At 40.2% G+C, this 17,069-nt stretch overlaps 1 protein-coding gene across 1 annotated transcript in view; it reads right to left on the minus strand.

Moving 5' to 3' along the window:
- Positions 1–17,069, minus strand: part of NIPAL2 (NIPA like domain containing 2) — a 52,009-nt gene that overhangs the window by 18,144 nt on the left and 16,796 nt on the right. Inside the window, exons 2-4 of the mRNA XM_086465693.1 lie at positions 15,469–15,537; positions 12,166–12,337; positions 1,725–1,784 (exon numbers count right to left, since the gene is read on the minus strand). Coding sequence (XP_086321819.1) covers positions 1,725–1,784; positions 12,166–12,337; positions 15,469–15,537 — 301 coding nt within the window. The remainder of the gene's footprint in view (positions 1–1,724; positions 1,785–12,165; positions 12,338–15,468; positions 15,538–17,069) is intronic.

A 17,069-nucleotide genomic window follows, 5' to 3' on the forward strand; every position in this document is an offset into this window, starting at 1 on the left:
ATATTCTCAATTCTTATACCAAGTGCAACACAAAGGAGAATCAATCCTTTGTATTTCTCACAGGTGCAACGCAGGCCACATAAATGTATCCTAAACAAGTGAAAGGACAAGTTGCTTACTGAGGCAGACAGCTAGATCATTAACCAGTGTAAATAAACATAACTCTCAAAGTCAGTGTGGCCACAGAGATCTGCATCACGTATTGATCTGCCCTGCAAACATTAGGTGCAACACATACGTTCCAATCCGATGCTTATGTGAAGCTGTCGTGCAGCCAACATTTTGGCTGCTCCCTGTTGTATTTGCAGACCTATTAACTGTTTTAAAAAAGGTTGATTTGTAAAAGACTGTTTAGACATTAGGTTACCAGGGCCCCTTTTCAAGGTCAAGCTTGCATTATTTTCTTGTAATTAAAATCTGGAACTTCTGCCTTGTGGACAGCCAGCTGACAAACACAGATGTTCATCGAGGTATCAAGATAGAAGTGAGCTGATCCTGAGCTCATAAACTGTATTGGATTAAGGAAGGTATTAGATAATGATTTTTTTTTCAAGTAATCTTTAAAATTCTTGGCAAAACTATAAATCGGTGTGGAATACAAGACTCAGGAATACAAAACAAAGCACATCCGGAGGGCTTTGCTGGCACTGCTATCACACACAGTTCCTTTGGAAAAGCAGAACTGTTCTATATTTATGTGCTTACAAAAACATCACCATATTTCCCATCATACAGCTCATTCCTATGGAATGTAGCAACATTGTTAAATCCTTCTTGCAAAGTCGAACTCACAGAAATAAAATAAATCAGTGCTGAACACTAGTTAAAGCAACATACAATGCGTAAGGCCATAAGGGAAACACGATCAGTCAAGGAATGGGGGATTTTGAATGTAGCAGCTGAGCTGGCAAACTTGGATCCCAAACCTAAATAAATATTATCTAGTATTCCTGGAACAATACTGAACAGATCTCTCCAAAACATTCATGAGAACAGCTGGGATGTCCTCATTATAGTATAGACCACCGAGCCTAGATGCTAGGAACCCCACAGAAATATCAGGTGCCCTGTAGCAACATCAGGTACGCTGTCCCAGCCGAGATGGCTCAGTGTAAAGCCCAAACCCTGAAATATGCCTGATTCTCACCATTACTGTTTTCAGGCTGGGAGTTTTGATATGCAAAAAATTTTGGACACAGACAAAAAGTTGACATGCTTTTATAGTGAAGACCATGTTTCCTAACAAAGCACTTGACAACATGACTATTTGTTCTTTGAAGTGATAAAATTAATACCAAAAGAGAAGTTGTCACTTTTAATTGAGCTTGAATTTTTGTGCAATGTCTATACAATAACGAAAAAAATCTTATATTTGAATGAATAACTGAATAACTTCATTGTTTTTATTAAAATTTTGGTTTAGTCATAAAGATAATGCTAAATACAACCTCAGAGACAAAAATAGACAATGAAAATAAATATGAGCAATAAGGACACATAACGCATGAATTATGGTTACAAGAGCAGAGGATTTGGGAATGCAGTCTTTTCCACATGCATTGAAGATTCTCTCTCTTTTTGTCACTTCTTCCCAATTTTGAAAGTACCTGCCTCGGATCACTTGCTTGGGAAAGTGGGAGTGTGAAGGTGGGGGGCTGCGTGAGAGTTACAGCTTGCTAAGCGTATGGCGACACATATGTCTGTATTAGCAAATGCTTACTTACCCAATATATCAGCAGCCCTCATGGTTTTCTTTAGGAATAAGACAGAAATAAATGCACTACCTAGAACAGAAATATGAAGACATTTTTTACATTCGTTAGAATATCAAGTGCTATAGCAAAAAGCTGCCCTAGGCCAAGTTTAAATATATCTCATGGCTGTTGTTGTTGCACCATACCATGATATAACCAGTCAGGAGTCCATTCTGGCAACCAACCAACCCTCAGTCTTTGCAAGATTTTAAATTCATCCAGCAGGCTCTTACGTGGTTGAAGAGATGCAATACCCTTCCTGACTCCTACACAGACACTGCTTAAACTGCTCTGATTCAGTCATAAGTAGAAGTGTCAGGAAAGCTGGGCACCAATCAGCCTTGCTGTTTCATTCCCCATTTTGCTACCAACTCACTGTATGGACTTGCTCAAAGCAAATTGCCTCATGGAGGGATAAAACTGCACTTCTTTAGACTTTAATATATTAAAGACTTAAAAGTAAAGTAGCAGCAGTACAGTAGAGAGGAAGAAAGCCACTGCAAAATCATAGCATTTAATATAAACCAGGAGAGTGGTCGTGACGTCTTCAAATATTCAGGTGAAAGAACCAACACATGTACCATACAGGAGCACTGCCCATGGTCTTCTAGAGTGACTTGTAATGCAGAAAGAGAAAAATGGAAGAGAGCCCTGGAAATGTCCTCCTGTTCCCAGCCCTGTCTCTTCAGGATGGGCAGCAGTGGGTGGATGAGCAGCAGTAGTGATCAAGTCAGTATTTCTGGTAAGCAGCTCAGTGTGGATATGTGCTAAAGAGGGAAGAAGGGGTTTGGTCTTAAGACGGATGAGACTGTTTGCCTCCTGGGAGAGATAGCTCTATTCCATCATGCAACCTTAGAGTATCTACCTCTAAGGAGAAGCAAAAGAGGCTGCATAGTTCCTATGGAAAAGAGATGAGGAAAGGCCTTTGGGAGAGGTGCATCGGTAATGTTAGATTCATTTAGAAAGCTCAAAGAAAGACTCTGCCTAGGACGGACAGTGAAGGAACACATTCAACCTAAATCATGGATTGCTGTTATAAGAGATCTCTTCCTGCCTACAGCGTGACATTCTTGGTTTATTCTTGAAATAAAAGTTCAACCTTTTTGCAGCCATCTTTGCCTCATTGTCTCTGTTGTTCTGACGGAAAATTTAATTTGTGGTTAGCTAGTAGATGTACTCTAGACAAATCTAGAGAGGTTCATACCAAGAGGTAAACAGAGAACTAGAATTCAGCATCATGTGTTATCCAGTCAGTAGAAAATCAGATATAGCAGAAGTCATAAATTCGAACCGTATCTAGAGTGATGAAGACCTATGCAAACAAATAAGTGCAATAAAAGAATCTTCAACTGAAAATGCCTCACTGAAACTAAGCTGCCTGACACCATTTTCTTTATTCAATGTTTCAGTGACAAGTTTGCTGGAGAAAAGACACTGGTATCCAAGCAACACTGGTAATAACAGAGCTACCTAGGTTTAGAAAAGAGAGAGGACAGGAAAGAAGCAGCATCAACCCAAGATAGTGCAAGAATTAATTACTGCTCTGTCTCCCTGCTGTCATAGCTCTCCCAAATCGTACCTCAGCCCACTCACCTAGGCAGTCACTGTCACCACAAAGACCTGTTGCTTAGTGAACTGATGCCTCAGTGAATTTATTTTTTTGTTTGAGTACCCCATTGACTGAGCTCTCTGCATTCAACAGAGATCTAGTAAATGCAATCTAGGGTTCAATTCCAGTGTTGGCGTCCAATTTGGCGTGAGATGAGTTATGCCTAAAATTCTGCTGCCTGCCTCTCTGGAGACGACAAATGGCAGCTTGGGGGGATCACAATCTGAGGCTGGCAGTGGGCACAGGGAGGCACTGGAACACAGCCAGATAATGAAACTTGTCACTCAGCCTGTCATCTGCTTTAATAATGCATTCAAATACAGCAAGCTCTTTCTCCAGAGACAGCTGGTAATGCACAAGGGATCATGAGCTTAACAGAGTGTATGTATAATTAATGTTCTTTATGATTCGTAATATGTAGAGGAATCTAAAAATAGGAGAGGTTTTTAAGAACATATATTAGGCCATCTGGGATTGGAGGAAAAACTGAAGTAGGAGGGGAGGTGCAACACCAAGGTGGGGAGAGTGAGACACAGGAGAGACTCTGAACACAAAGACAGCTGTCCCTGTGGATAAGCCACCAACACTTCGTATGCATTTAAGAAGAAAAGCAAATGGGGTAAATCTAAGTGAAGAAGTAGGGAACAGTTACATGGACCTGATGAGATGCTAGAGAACATACATGACTGATCAGAAGCCTGGCAAACACTGGTTATTACCTTCAGGGCTGAAGTTTAAGCAAGCCACTGCAGCACAGCCAAGAGAGCACCTTGTTATTACACACTGGCTGACACAATATTTTAATTTTATTTTGTTAATTTTCTGGGTTTTAAGCTCCACAAGTTTGACTTTTAGTCTTTTATGTTCTTCAGTTTGTGGGGTGGGTTTGAACCAGGTTAAATCTAAGAAACCAAGGGCAGATTGCCTTGACACAGGCAGTGGCTCACTAGAAACAGTGGGCCAAAGGGGAAAGGATATGAAGGGAGCCTGTGAGCCTCAAGACTGTAGGCTGGCATTTTCTCATTTTGCCTTCTGCTGGCTTTGCAGCTTTCCCTGGCCGGCAAGGCAAATGGTAGGCATCAAAGTGTATGCCCGGAGCCCAGTGAGAGATGTACATCCCTCAAAGCTGCTCTGACCCTCTTCCTTAACTCCCCTGGGCTCCGGCTCACAGTCAGGTGCATTTAGCTGCTTAAGACATTGACTCCTCCAGAAAAGGCAGTTTAAGACAATATGCTAGGTGGCCAGCACATTACCCCCCACCATCTCCTCTCTGCCTGGTGGCTCCCAAGCTGAACCTGCTGTGAGCAGGACGTTGGCTTAGGGACTTCCTGAGGTCCCTTCCAATCTGAATTATCCTAGGACCCTATGAACCGTTAGAAGAGCAAGTGGGCATCCAGAGGCCACAGCTAAGCCTATCAGATATATGAGTTAAAGGCTTTACTGCATCCCAGATTCAGCTCCTGAATGCAGCCCTGCTGAAACCCCTGTGCTCAGCTCCCCAGACCCTCTGCTCCTTTCCCACCACCCTTCAGACCACAGGCAAGGTGCCTCCCATCTCCCCACCACTCCTCCTTACTACCAGTTATCTTACACCCTCACACTTTCCTCCTAGCCTGCTTCCTCTTCACCATGAGTTTGCCCCATCACCGCAGCATGAGTCTAACATCCTACCACCCAGCCCCTATTTTCCCTTTCCCATGCCAAGGTCCTCTTGTCCTCCCCCCTCTCACAGAAACTGTGTGCCTCCTCCTCCTCTACCATTACACTGATGTGTGAAATAGTAAATCACTGAACATCATATTTAATCCTACAGATGAATAAACCAAGGAATTTGGGCAATTGCTGTGTTGAAAAGTATTAACGTGTCTTTGCAACTGTTCATTTGTTTGCCTGTTTGTTTTTTAAAAAAGCTAGGGACAGTTATAGAGATTGAGATCTGTGTCAGACTGAGGAATAGTCTCTTTTTTTTTTTTTTTTTTTTTTTTTTTTTTTTAGTTGGTCAGCAATAGAATACAGAAATACAGAAATGCAGACAAAAAATTATGGCAAAAGTGTAAGCTGGCAACAGCTTGGCAACAAAAAAAAGCAATTTATCAGTGTTCTGAAGCCTCATTGGTTTTGAACCACTGGTTTTAGCAATACAAAACATGCACAACTCTGAGCCCTGATTGTCAGCCTGTAAGTCACTGAAGCAAATACTGCACCCCTGATCGTCTGAGAAGACTTGTATACTTTTGGGTAAATCAGAACCTTTTTATCATTTTAACTAATTATCAAGGTAGAACTTTCAAAACTAGGCACAGATCCTACTCCCAGTGAGATTGGTGGCAGATAGCCTGCTAGATCAAGAGAAGGGCAGAAAATATGGGAGATGACCTGCTAAGGATTAAACATTGCAGAACCAACACAGCCTAATGAAATCCCTCAGTTCGTTTCATGCCTTGATTGAGTCATGTTTATATTAATATCCACAGATGGAGAAGTAAATACATCCTGTAACACATCTGTATCTATACGACAGAGCCTTTCTGAAGGCTCATGGTACTCTTCAATCTGGAAATACAGTTAGTATTTCAAATGAAAAATACTATGACTTGGCACTACATCAAAATCATGATAAATAAAAACTATTGGGTAGAAAATGGGAAAAAAAGAGTTTGTTCAGGAGCTTAATTGTTATGTTGAAACAACTTCATATTCTCTCTCATACATCAGCATAAAACAGGCTGGGTTTTATTCATTACTGAATGAATATATATTCACTATATTGTGAATGCATATGTATTCACGTTATTGAATGAATATATATTCACTGCAGCATGTGAATTCAAATTTAATTTGAAAAAATGGTGTAAAATGACCATTTTCTGCATGATATGCAATTGAGTGCCTTAGGGAGGGCTGTAATAGTGCTACACATAGCTTAGTCAGCTGCTCATTCTCCTAGGAGAGTAGTTGTTTACAATTATCTCCATATGTAGGTTTTCTCCAGCACAAATAGAAATAAAGAGTAGTGTGATATGTGGGTTCTGCCACTGAATGCAGACACTGAATGGTGAGAACCCAGCTCACAAAACAACTCCTCTGCCTCCTAGACATGAAACCTGCAGTTAGGATTGTCTCTTGTTTGTTTCTTTAAGTGATAATACACAACAGGAGAAGTTAAAGATAGAAAATACATACTGATCTGTAGAGTGTATTTTCTCTGTTTTGTCCGACCCAGTCTTAAAAACTCAAACAGAGGAGTGTCCATCACTTATTTTACCTACCCAAAACTATTTCACAAATTACTGTATTTCATTATTAAATTATTTTCCTGGTACTGAGGCTATTTACGAATCTCATGTTTTAACCTCTATTTTTATTGTCAGGTCTTACACTAAATAATTCCTTTCATAAATGTTCATAACTTCAAAGATTAGTATATCCTTTCTTCTCCTCTTTTCAGTTCTTAGGTGAGCTTTATGTACTATTTTAAATAGATTAGTCTCTCCTCATAAATGCCCAGATTGCTTTTACTGCTTCTGTCTTGTCCAAGTTTTTACCTACAAAGCCACAAAATGTAATATTTGCCTCAGATGTTCATTCTGTTAAGTTTGACTGATTCAGTCAGGTAAAGGCCTTTTGCAGCTTACTTTTGTACCCATTTCACTGGTGGTCTGAATGAAATACCAAAGGAGGAGTACTAGTCATGATTCAAAAACTATTGTTTAATGTTTGCACTTCTCCCAGTTTGCGCAGCAAGAAAAACATTTCACTTTGAGACCAAGCATTTAGGCTGTTTTATGCGACTAAAGGGTCTGCCTCCATCTGATGAACAGTTAAAGCTCACCCAGTTGATTTTGCACTAAATCTGTTGAGCAGTGCTGAAGCTGTGAGGATACAGTTGCTGCTGGTCACGTTTTAAGATGCGACCTTAAAGTATGCTTTATACAGACAGACCCTCAGTCTGCCTTCCAAGCTGAAGAGATTCAGGACCACCCCCGTACAGAAGCACTTGGGGATGCTTTAATCCATCCCCAAACTCAAGCTATTGCAATCTGCCACACAGTCAGGAAATCTGGAGAGTCAATGAGGCAGGTAGTACGTTTGATCACAGAATCACAGAATCACAGCACGGTAGGGGTTGGAAGGGACCTCTGGAGATCATCTAGTCCAACCCCCCTTCTAAAGCAGGTTCATCTAGAGCAGGTTGCACAGGACTGCATCCAGGCATCTCAAATGAGCAGGAGGTTAAGAGGGCAGATAATGGGGAGCAGTCTTCCTGGGCAAGTACCATCATTTTCACCGAGAATCTAGAAGCTGCACAATAGGAGGGGGACAAGAAAAAACGCTGAACTGATAAGATTGCCAGTTATGAGAGGAATGTGGTTTAGCTGAAGGATAGTGTGAAAAAATTACCAAAAAAAGTACCAAAGCATTTTTATCAAGCACATTCAGAATGAAAGGAGCTGGTTTGGAGAAAGGAGCTGTGCTCACAGCCTTGGAGCAAACTCAAATATTTCTTTCCCATGCAAAGGACTACAGGGGGGACACAGAAGGACAGAAAGCACAGATGGCCCTTAGTGCCCCACACAAAGTACGAGGACAGATGAGTCTATGTGCACTCTGCAGGCACTAACAGATAAATCACAGCTGGTGTTGAGTGTCTGTATCACCATCTCCACAGTGGAGTCTACATATAGACAATTCATGCTTAAGGATCTCCCTGCTCTGAGAGTGTTAGCTCAAAACCTCCATCTTATCCTGGCTACACCTCAGATTTACTGTGTTGCTCAAGGGGAGGGCAGCAGCTCAAGCAAAACCAGTCTGCTGACCTACTGTGGGTCACTTTGAGGTAGAGAGGGGAGAGGATCCAGATATGAGGAGGACGGATGCATTTAGACCTGGTGGGACCTGGGTCTCCTTCGGGGCCAGAACTCTGTGTCAGGGAAGATTAACACGAATTTGGAGAAATTTAAAGCATACCTGTATCCATAACCAGAGTTAAACAGAGAGCTATCTCTGCCCAAGACGTCTGGGAACAAAGTAATCACAGCTAATTGACTACTCAAACTTATTCTTAGTTTATATGGTAGATATTAATGGTGCACTGAATACAAAGGAAGGTACTACAGAATTCAGTCAGCTGGTGCAGTCTACAGCTATCCTGCATGCTGAACATGTAACACACCTAACATGATGAAATACTAGTACTGGAAAAGTGACGGGCAAAACATGAAACATTTTTCCCTGTCCTTAGTGCCAGTATCCTAATAAAAAAGCAAGCCAATGGTCAGAGGATTTGCTCAAAGGAAACATAATTAAGGTGAGCTTAATGCTGGAAACTGGACTGTAGGACACACACACTGCACAGAGAAGTAAGAACCCTGAAAATCCTTTTGTTGCATCTTCTAGACAAGTACAAATAAAGTATTTTAAAGAATAATTTGGTGAATGTTTCCCGGTTCTCATCAGTAACAGAGTTCTCAAAATCTAGAGTTCTTGGGCCACTCTCCTTGCAGTGAGTGGGAGAAATACATTTCTAAGGGAATATCTGAGAATCTTTTTCCTAAAGCACCATCAGGGATATAAATTTTCAAAGCCTAAAGCAATTTCTTGCCCACAGCTGTTTAGAAGGTGCATATAAAAATGCAAAGGGATCTCAACAATATCAGTGTGAGTTAAGTGTGAAAAAACTCTCTACAGAACGATGAAAAATGTAGAAGAAAAGATCTCTGATACACTGGCCTCTCCTCATTCCTTCCACGCCCCCAGCTATTTCTGCAGGCAAAAGCAAGACAATGAGCTAAAAAGCACAGCAGCCTAAAATTACCCAAGCTACGTGTAAAACATGATTTTTAATTTTTAAGTATAAAAAGCTTCTTAATGATCACACCAAACATACATTACTCCTCCACTTTTAAATTAAAAATTTACCAATTACTCCTCTTGAAGAAAACAACTGCTGTCTTCTCAAACTATTTAAAACCCTGAGCAGATGTAGAGCTTGCATCATTGCAACCACACAGAGAAATACTTCCACTGTGTAAGACGAAAAATATAGTCTTTGTAGCTGAATTCTAAGAAAAAAAAATTAAATCTCCTGATGTCATGCCAATTCATGGTCTGCGGTGCTGGATTACTTTCTAAACCCAGCCATCAGAAGCACCCAGTTCAATGAGTGGTGCATGAATGGAAAGAGGCACAAAGTTTTCACTATTTAATTGATACCAGGTTAAGTGCAAGATTCAGTTGAATGCCATTAAATGTGGTGGCAGAGCTTAATAGATGTTGGCTCCGTCTATTTTAAGATCCAGGATTCCCGTCTCAGAGGTCTGGAGACACATGATGGGTACAGCCCAAATCCGCTCTGGACAGAGACTCCAGTCTGCCTTGTCCTCCTCCAAACCCCTGGTTTTCAAGCAAAGGGAACTTTCCATGCAGACCCAGAGTCACAGAGATCTTCCAAGAGTCCCCCAGGTGACTGAGCATGCTGCAAAGTACCTTTCCCCTCAGTACACCATAGGTACTGAGTACCCAACGTCAGTGAGAGTCAGCTCTTACCATGTGGGATGTTTTGACATCAAATTTGGAAAAAAATGCTTATCAGAAAGGTGGACTTCGGGTTCAGATACACATTTGGAGTTCGTACTCAAGTGCTTAATTTCTTCACTTAAAAAATAAACTTATGAGAACTACACATTCAACAATACCCCAAAACAACTGCCAAATAGACTGTGCAAAGTCCACCCTCCACCACCTAAAAGAGGTCACAGGTTAATGAGTAAAATATTTCTTGATCTTTTAAATTGGAAGACCTGCTGCCTAAACTATCTTTTGCCCAGTTGTTAGCAGATGATGCATATCTGTCTTGGTCTGTTTGTCAGTTTGTCATTGCCCTAAATGATGAACTTTTCTAAAATTAAAAAGATGCTCTCTCTCTCTGGCTTTAATTTCAGAAGACAAGAACGTATCTAGCAGTAGGAAGCGTTACTGGGAAGTTATTATTGTAACTGGCTGTCTACATAATTTTTACTTTCTCTTCCTCAAGGGAATGTCTGCTAGACTAAATAAAATTTCAGATACCTCTATTGTTTGGGCTATGAAGTGGATACCGTCAGCTGATATATGGGAATGGAATATAAGATATTAAAGTGCTTTCTGGGGTCTTCCAGGATAAGTATTTTGTGTCAGTTAAAAAATAAGGATGAGAATTTTGGTAAGATATAACAGTAAGGAAAACAGTTTCTTGGTATTTGTTACAGGTAAGGGGAAATGGAGAATGGAGGAAAGCGATGCAACAGTTCTTTTCATATTGTAAAGGTAAAGAAGGAATCTGCACAGCTAAAAATCAACCCTAAATGTGACCTCTTCTTTGTAGCAGTTTAATAACCAATGGATTTTTTTCCCTCCCCACTGCTTTTCGCTTCTTATTTCTAGTTTTCTATATTTGCATTTTATTCAGTTTGGGCAACAAATTAGATTCATCAATGCCCCTTTATGTTCAGAGACATCTGGAAAAGTCTACAGTTGTTAAAGATATAATGACTGACACAAAAATCACACTGGGATGCGTCATAATAATTTACATTTTCATCTCAGGTAATATCTTATTGCTTTCTTTGAGAAATCTTTCCAACAATGGTGAACTACCATGGCTTTATATCTCATTCTCCAAAATTCTGCAATAGTTTAACATTAAAGGTTACAGCAAATTGCCTGGAGTTTCGTTCCCCCACTACCTCTTTGCTAAATTGCATCCACATACGGTTGGCTGTCTCCTTCCACTATAGCCGGGCAATGCACTGGGAAGATAATTCATCTTTTCTACCTTCCCATGCAGAATCACTCACTGCAATGTCACTTCCAAGCATGAAACTGGTAGCTAGACAGACCATGAAATGTTATCACTTGCCAATAGCAAGGGAATGAGCTCCAGACTATGCAGTGCTGTTGTGATACTTCAGCCCTGGATGTTTCGGCTGTGGATATGAAGTGATTCAATTAAGGCATACAGCTGCACCCTGTATTCCTGTTTCACAGCCTCTGTACACTACTGTCCTATCCACTCTGCTTTGCATTAGCACAACATGATAACATATTTTAAAATGTTTCTTTACCAAAGATAAATTAAATTCTTTATCAAAGAAACAGACATCTCATACCTGTCAATACCTTAATTACAAAAAAATGCATGAGGAGCAAGATGATATCAAATGAATGCTAAGGATAGGACTTCTGCTAAAGTTCACTTAATCTGCACATGAAGCAACAAATGAATAACTTTGACAATGCCCATAAATAAACTGAAGTTCAGGAAAATTCTAGGCCCTTTTCGTCTCACCCTGCAAAGAGTCAAGCAAGTTTGCTCGTGTCAGCACGAATCATGGTGATGGGCAGGGGACAGGCAGCAGAAACCACTTGGTGTGACGGTAACATAGAAAGCACGTTGTAGGTACTCAGGATCAGACTACAGCTCTGTGCAGTCAGCAGGATGCCAGCCCTCTGCTTCAGGGACTTGCAGAGCTGACGACACTGATACAGCACTGGGTGACCAACTGGCAGGAACTAGCAGAGCACAGAGTGACACAAAAGACAAAACTATGGAGAAGAAAGATATTAGAAGAGCCTCTGAGTTAAGTAGAGGATTTGTGTTAAACTGTCAGCTCATGTAATTATATGAATAGTTTCTTTTCAAACCACAACATTAATATTTTCCCCTTGTGTTCCTGCTGCAGTTCCTGCAGTATTATTCCTCTAGCCCCAAACAAGCGTTTGATTAAAGAAGGTACCCAAGCAAAAAATGGCAGACTGTCTCACCTATGACAGATACACATCCCAGTGGAACGACGAGGGTAATGGGGGCAAATCCGTAGGCTGTGAAATTGCCCACCTCTCCAAGCCCCAGGAGGGTAATCCCACACCACCATAGCTTGCTCGTGTAGTAGGGCTTCAGTTCTGTTTGGCAAGCCAGTCGGAGATGAGCACATTTCTAAAAAAATAATTATTAGGAACAGGCATGAAAAGAAAGACTTCCATTGTGTTCTTATGTCTGACAAAAGTGGAATAATTAAGGGGGCTGTCAACTTCAGATTCCAGGTGCCTCAAGGTTTTCTTTTTAATCATGACCTCCAGCTTGTTGTTACAGGCATACTGCTTTGTGTTAGCTCGGTGCTGCTTCAGATGTATGCTTTCTTAGCTGTGGTGGAAATGACTGAAAAATTAGACCTCTGAATAAACCTGAAAAATATTAAGTGAATACAAGCTAGTGTTTCCTAGCTATCACTGCACACCTCTGCTCTTCTCTCAAAGCAAAGCTTGGCAGTTATGCTGTGAATCTGGAAACACTCAAAGGCAGGAGATGGGGCAGAATCAGAACTGTGACAACAAACTGGGAGAAGGGAACCAGACAACATGGTGTCCCTGCTCCATCATATATATCCTCTCCAGAAATACAACTTCAAAATGAAAAAGGCAGCACTTAATCGTATCTGCTGTAGGACGGACTCTAAATTAATTAGGTGGAATTTAGGATTTGGCTACAATCTCCTGTTTGACCTTAGAAGAAGATCTCAGGTAAAGCATTATTTTCAGAAGGAAAACTAGATATACCTGTATCAACAAGTGTAATATATACTCAAGTAATACTTCAGCAATGTTTCTTATTACATGGATAAGGTATCACTGACACATGTAATTGTTTTCTCTCTGGCTGAACAGCAAGAAACTGTATATAACAAGGTAATTTGACTTTGATCACACTGGTCTTCTGAAACAGAATCTAGGCAGTCTCCATCAGGATGGTGTCATGATTGGGAAGGATGCAAAGTTTACCACATTAGTTCTGTAGAATGTTGTTTACTTTCTCAGATACTTCACCAGCCTCTCTGCACATGTGTCAAAAAATGTTGAAAACCAAAGATACAGTTATTGTAGTATCAACGGTGCTAAAATACATTTTTTTCTCCATCACTTGATATTTGATTTTGGAAGTGTACCTGCAGAGCCCCAGGGAAGTTGTAAATTATTTTTCTTATATTCCCATTCTACTCTGTAGGCTATGCTACAGAATATGGGCCAAACAGTAATGTCTGTGATACCCCATAGTCTCTCAATCATTCATCTTATTAAGAGAATGCAGCACATTATTGCAGCTTCATGCTGTTGAACTTGTTCAGGGGACGAAATCCTAGGAAGAAGTTTAGCCCACCAAAGAGAAAAGGAGCGTAAGAAAATCAAACTTCCCTCAGCCACAGACCAGCGATTCACAGTAACATCCAGGATTTTGCATGTTCCATTTTATAAACAAACAAACAAACAAAAGCCCAATGACTATTCAAATGAAATGAATATTAAATAATATTCAAATCAAGAATCCAAGCTTCTGCTGAAAACCAAATAGGACAAGTTCTTAACCAAATGCTGAGCTCTAGTTTCTCCACAGATTCTTGTAGAAATAACTCTTGAGGGCACAGTGTGATTGAAAAGATGTGTGATGAACACAGGACGGTGAGCTCAGTGAGTCTCCTACAGCCTTCCTTCTCCAGGCATCTGCCTTCTTTACATGGCAATGTGTGTGGATGAGCGATTTATAATCCAGCTGAAATAAATTGCAAATCGTGGGCTGTTCTTTAGCTGACAACCAGCTAGAGGGAGGAGAGGGAGGATAACTGACTGCATGGTGGGAAAGGAAGTGAGAACAATAAAGTTTAGCCTGTCCATTTAATATGAGTATGAAAATAAATGTTGAGATCTAGGAAAAGTAATTTTTCATATTTATAAGATTTTATTACTAGATGGAGAAAAACTTATTTTAAAGTATAAATAAAAATTTCAGTGGAAACTCTCTGTCAAATGACAATGCAGAGCTGTTGGGTTTTTCTAAACAGCATTTTAAAAGCTGGAAGATAGTTCAAATCCAGTAAATGCTGTTAATGACCACAAGACAATAGAATTCTGTCTGCATGTCCCAGTACATCCCCTGGCAAAGCATTCACTTTGGCACTCAGGGCCCTCAGCAGCCAAAAGATATGAAGTCTGAACAACCTCATTATTATGGGCTAGGTTGAATTTCCACTTCACCAACAAGAGTTTTTCCATTGAAACAGAGCCTGTCCTAGTACTGTCGCCATCAGCAGGCTGGAACTCATGCTGGAGAAGCACCAGTCATCTCAACCTGCCTGCCATCTCTGAATAAACACATTTCTTTCTATGGGATTCCCCAACTAGAGATACTTAAAATAGACGGGAATAACTGAAGAACCTTCCAGCATTAATGAAACGGGTTATTGTGAATAGAAGATTTCATATTCCACAGCTTTCCTTTTCATCCTTTACAGAAAAAGCAGGAAGTGGCTTTATATAAGACACGTAAAACTCACAAAATACAAGCTAGCAAAAATACTTTTTCTGGACAACTTACACAACAATGTCTTCTGTGCTTTAAAAACTTTTGTTAAAAGACCTAAAAATACCATGAAGTCTACAAGATACAGTTTATAACAAATTATATAAATTTCTACTGATAATGTATTTTAATTATTAATACAGAAAGGATTTTATAAATCTCACCCTATGACCCTTTGCAATAGTTGTAAGTTCAGCACCTCCCATTGCTTTTATGATTTAAAATCATATTTACACAGAATATTTCATCCTAATTGCAGAAGAAAAACTAAATTGGTTGAAGTTGGTTTGGGGCTCAATATTGCGAAAAACTTTATGTCTTTATGTATTTAATTACATTAAACATTTCATTAAGCAGTGCCTAAGACCTTCTGGTCAATTCCGTTTTAGTTTTGAACACTCTGAGACAGGTTCATGTGATGACCAGTGGGATCACATGCAGGTCACAGCTGGTATTTCCTTATGGCACGTTACAAGGAGGAGGAGGAGTTACAAGTTTTTATTCTGTTCCCATATGAGAATTACAGCACAGAACATGTTGAGAGCTGTCATACTGCCAAAAACTACAGCAGGGCACTCTTAAACTACAGTTAAAGAGAGGGAATGTTTATGAAATGCAACAAAATTTATATTTTGAACTTCACCATAAAAGCAAATTGTAACATAAGTTACTTGCTAATTATAAACAATTCTGAATAAAGAGAAATTATTTCATACCTGTATATTCAAAGAGACACTAATCAGAAAATTTGAAGCAGCAGCAAGCAAAACTCCGAAGAGCTGAGTCTGCAAGATCACAAAACAAAGAAATGCAAAAATACTTATTAGTTTAAGAAGAGCAATATGACGGTGGTTTTCTGATAGCACATTGTAACTCAATCAAAACGAAATTATTGCAGTTTTCAGTCACTGATTTTATGCAGTGCTGAGTAAACTGATAAAAATTATCTCTGCACATTTGACTAGAGTTTAAGCAGTAAACAACTGGGAATGGAAAGGGCATCCCAGTGCAGAAGGTGGTTTTGCTGTCCTTCAGTAGACTGTCTTAAATCTCATGAAAGAAAAAAATAGACAGGTCTCAGTTGAACACTACACACAGGTATTCTTCTTTTCCAAAAAAAAGGACCTGTTCTGTTACATAATCCAGAAGGAAAATCAACAGCGATCAAACCATTCATATTGGACACAATTATCTTGCATGTTAACATATCCACTATTTGACAAGGCAGCCAGGAACATAGGTCTCCTGACAGTTTCTTTAATGTATCGTGCTATTTCATCAAATTCTTTTCTAATCAGCCTGTCTAATTTTCAGTAAGATTTGTGAACTTTGAATGATGCTGAGAAATTAAAAAACATTCAAGCAGGATTCCTTATTTTGGAAAGCAGCCATTTAAAGATGCTGTTTCAGCAAGCTTCAAATTACAGGTATATAGTAGAGCTTCCCGTCTACTTTCAAAATGCTGTAACACTTTGTACATTGTCATAAGTGTATCCAAGACCCATTCAAGGTCTGAATAGTGCTGTGAGGAGCTCCACTAGATTATAGAGAAGACAAACATACTATCTGCGTTTTTATAAACCAGGTCATGATAACATAACCCAGCATAACTGTTGCTTGCAAGCTGTAAAGCAGCATACAACTCAGGGCTCACAACCTCAGCTTTCATGACTCTTCTCCAAGAAGGTTCCTGGGCACCTATTAACAGGCAGTGACTACCAGCCAGAGGCTGTTGACCCTCAACATTTATAAAGAGCAGTATGTGGTCCAGCAAGCTCTTGGAGAGGAGGATTATTGTTGTGGCTAGATAATTCCCGGACAAGGAAAGAGCATCCCCAACTGTGAAGAAAGAACAACCTTATTAGAAATGGATGGTAATATTCTTATTTAAGAGACACAGCTGAATCCATCTATCTCCAGCCCATGCATTTCTGTAGTGGCTTAGACTCAGAAGGAGAAGCAGACAAGAGAACTGCTCTGGGTAAAATGCTTGGCCAGCTGCCAGGTGTCAGCAAGACATGACTGATGGGTACAAGGGGTTGCAGAGAGGGGAATGCAGGAGGTGAGACAGCTCCCTTTGCTCACACACCCTCTGTGCCGAGTATTACAGCACCAGTGCCACTGCTTGTGTACAAGAAGTGTTCAATGAGAAGCATTACTCAAGAGTTTTGCCCATACCCTCTGGTGCCTGATCACTAGAGGTCCTTTCCACCTTGCATTCTCTCCCTGCACCTCAGTATTCTCCAGGGGATGCTCCAGCAGCCTGTCCTGGTCTCTCACACATGGTACATTTTCCATGCCCTGGGAACACCCCTCA

This window comes from Leptosomus discolor, chromosome 5 (genome assembly GCF_034619465.1).
Source record: "Leptosomus discolor isolate bLepDis1 chromosome 5, bLepDis1.hap2, whole genome shotgun sequence".
NCBI classification, from domain to species: domain Eukaryota; kingdom Metazoa; phylum Chordata; class Aves; order Leptosomiformes; family Leptosomidae; genus Leptosomus; species Leptosomus discolor.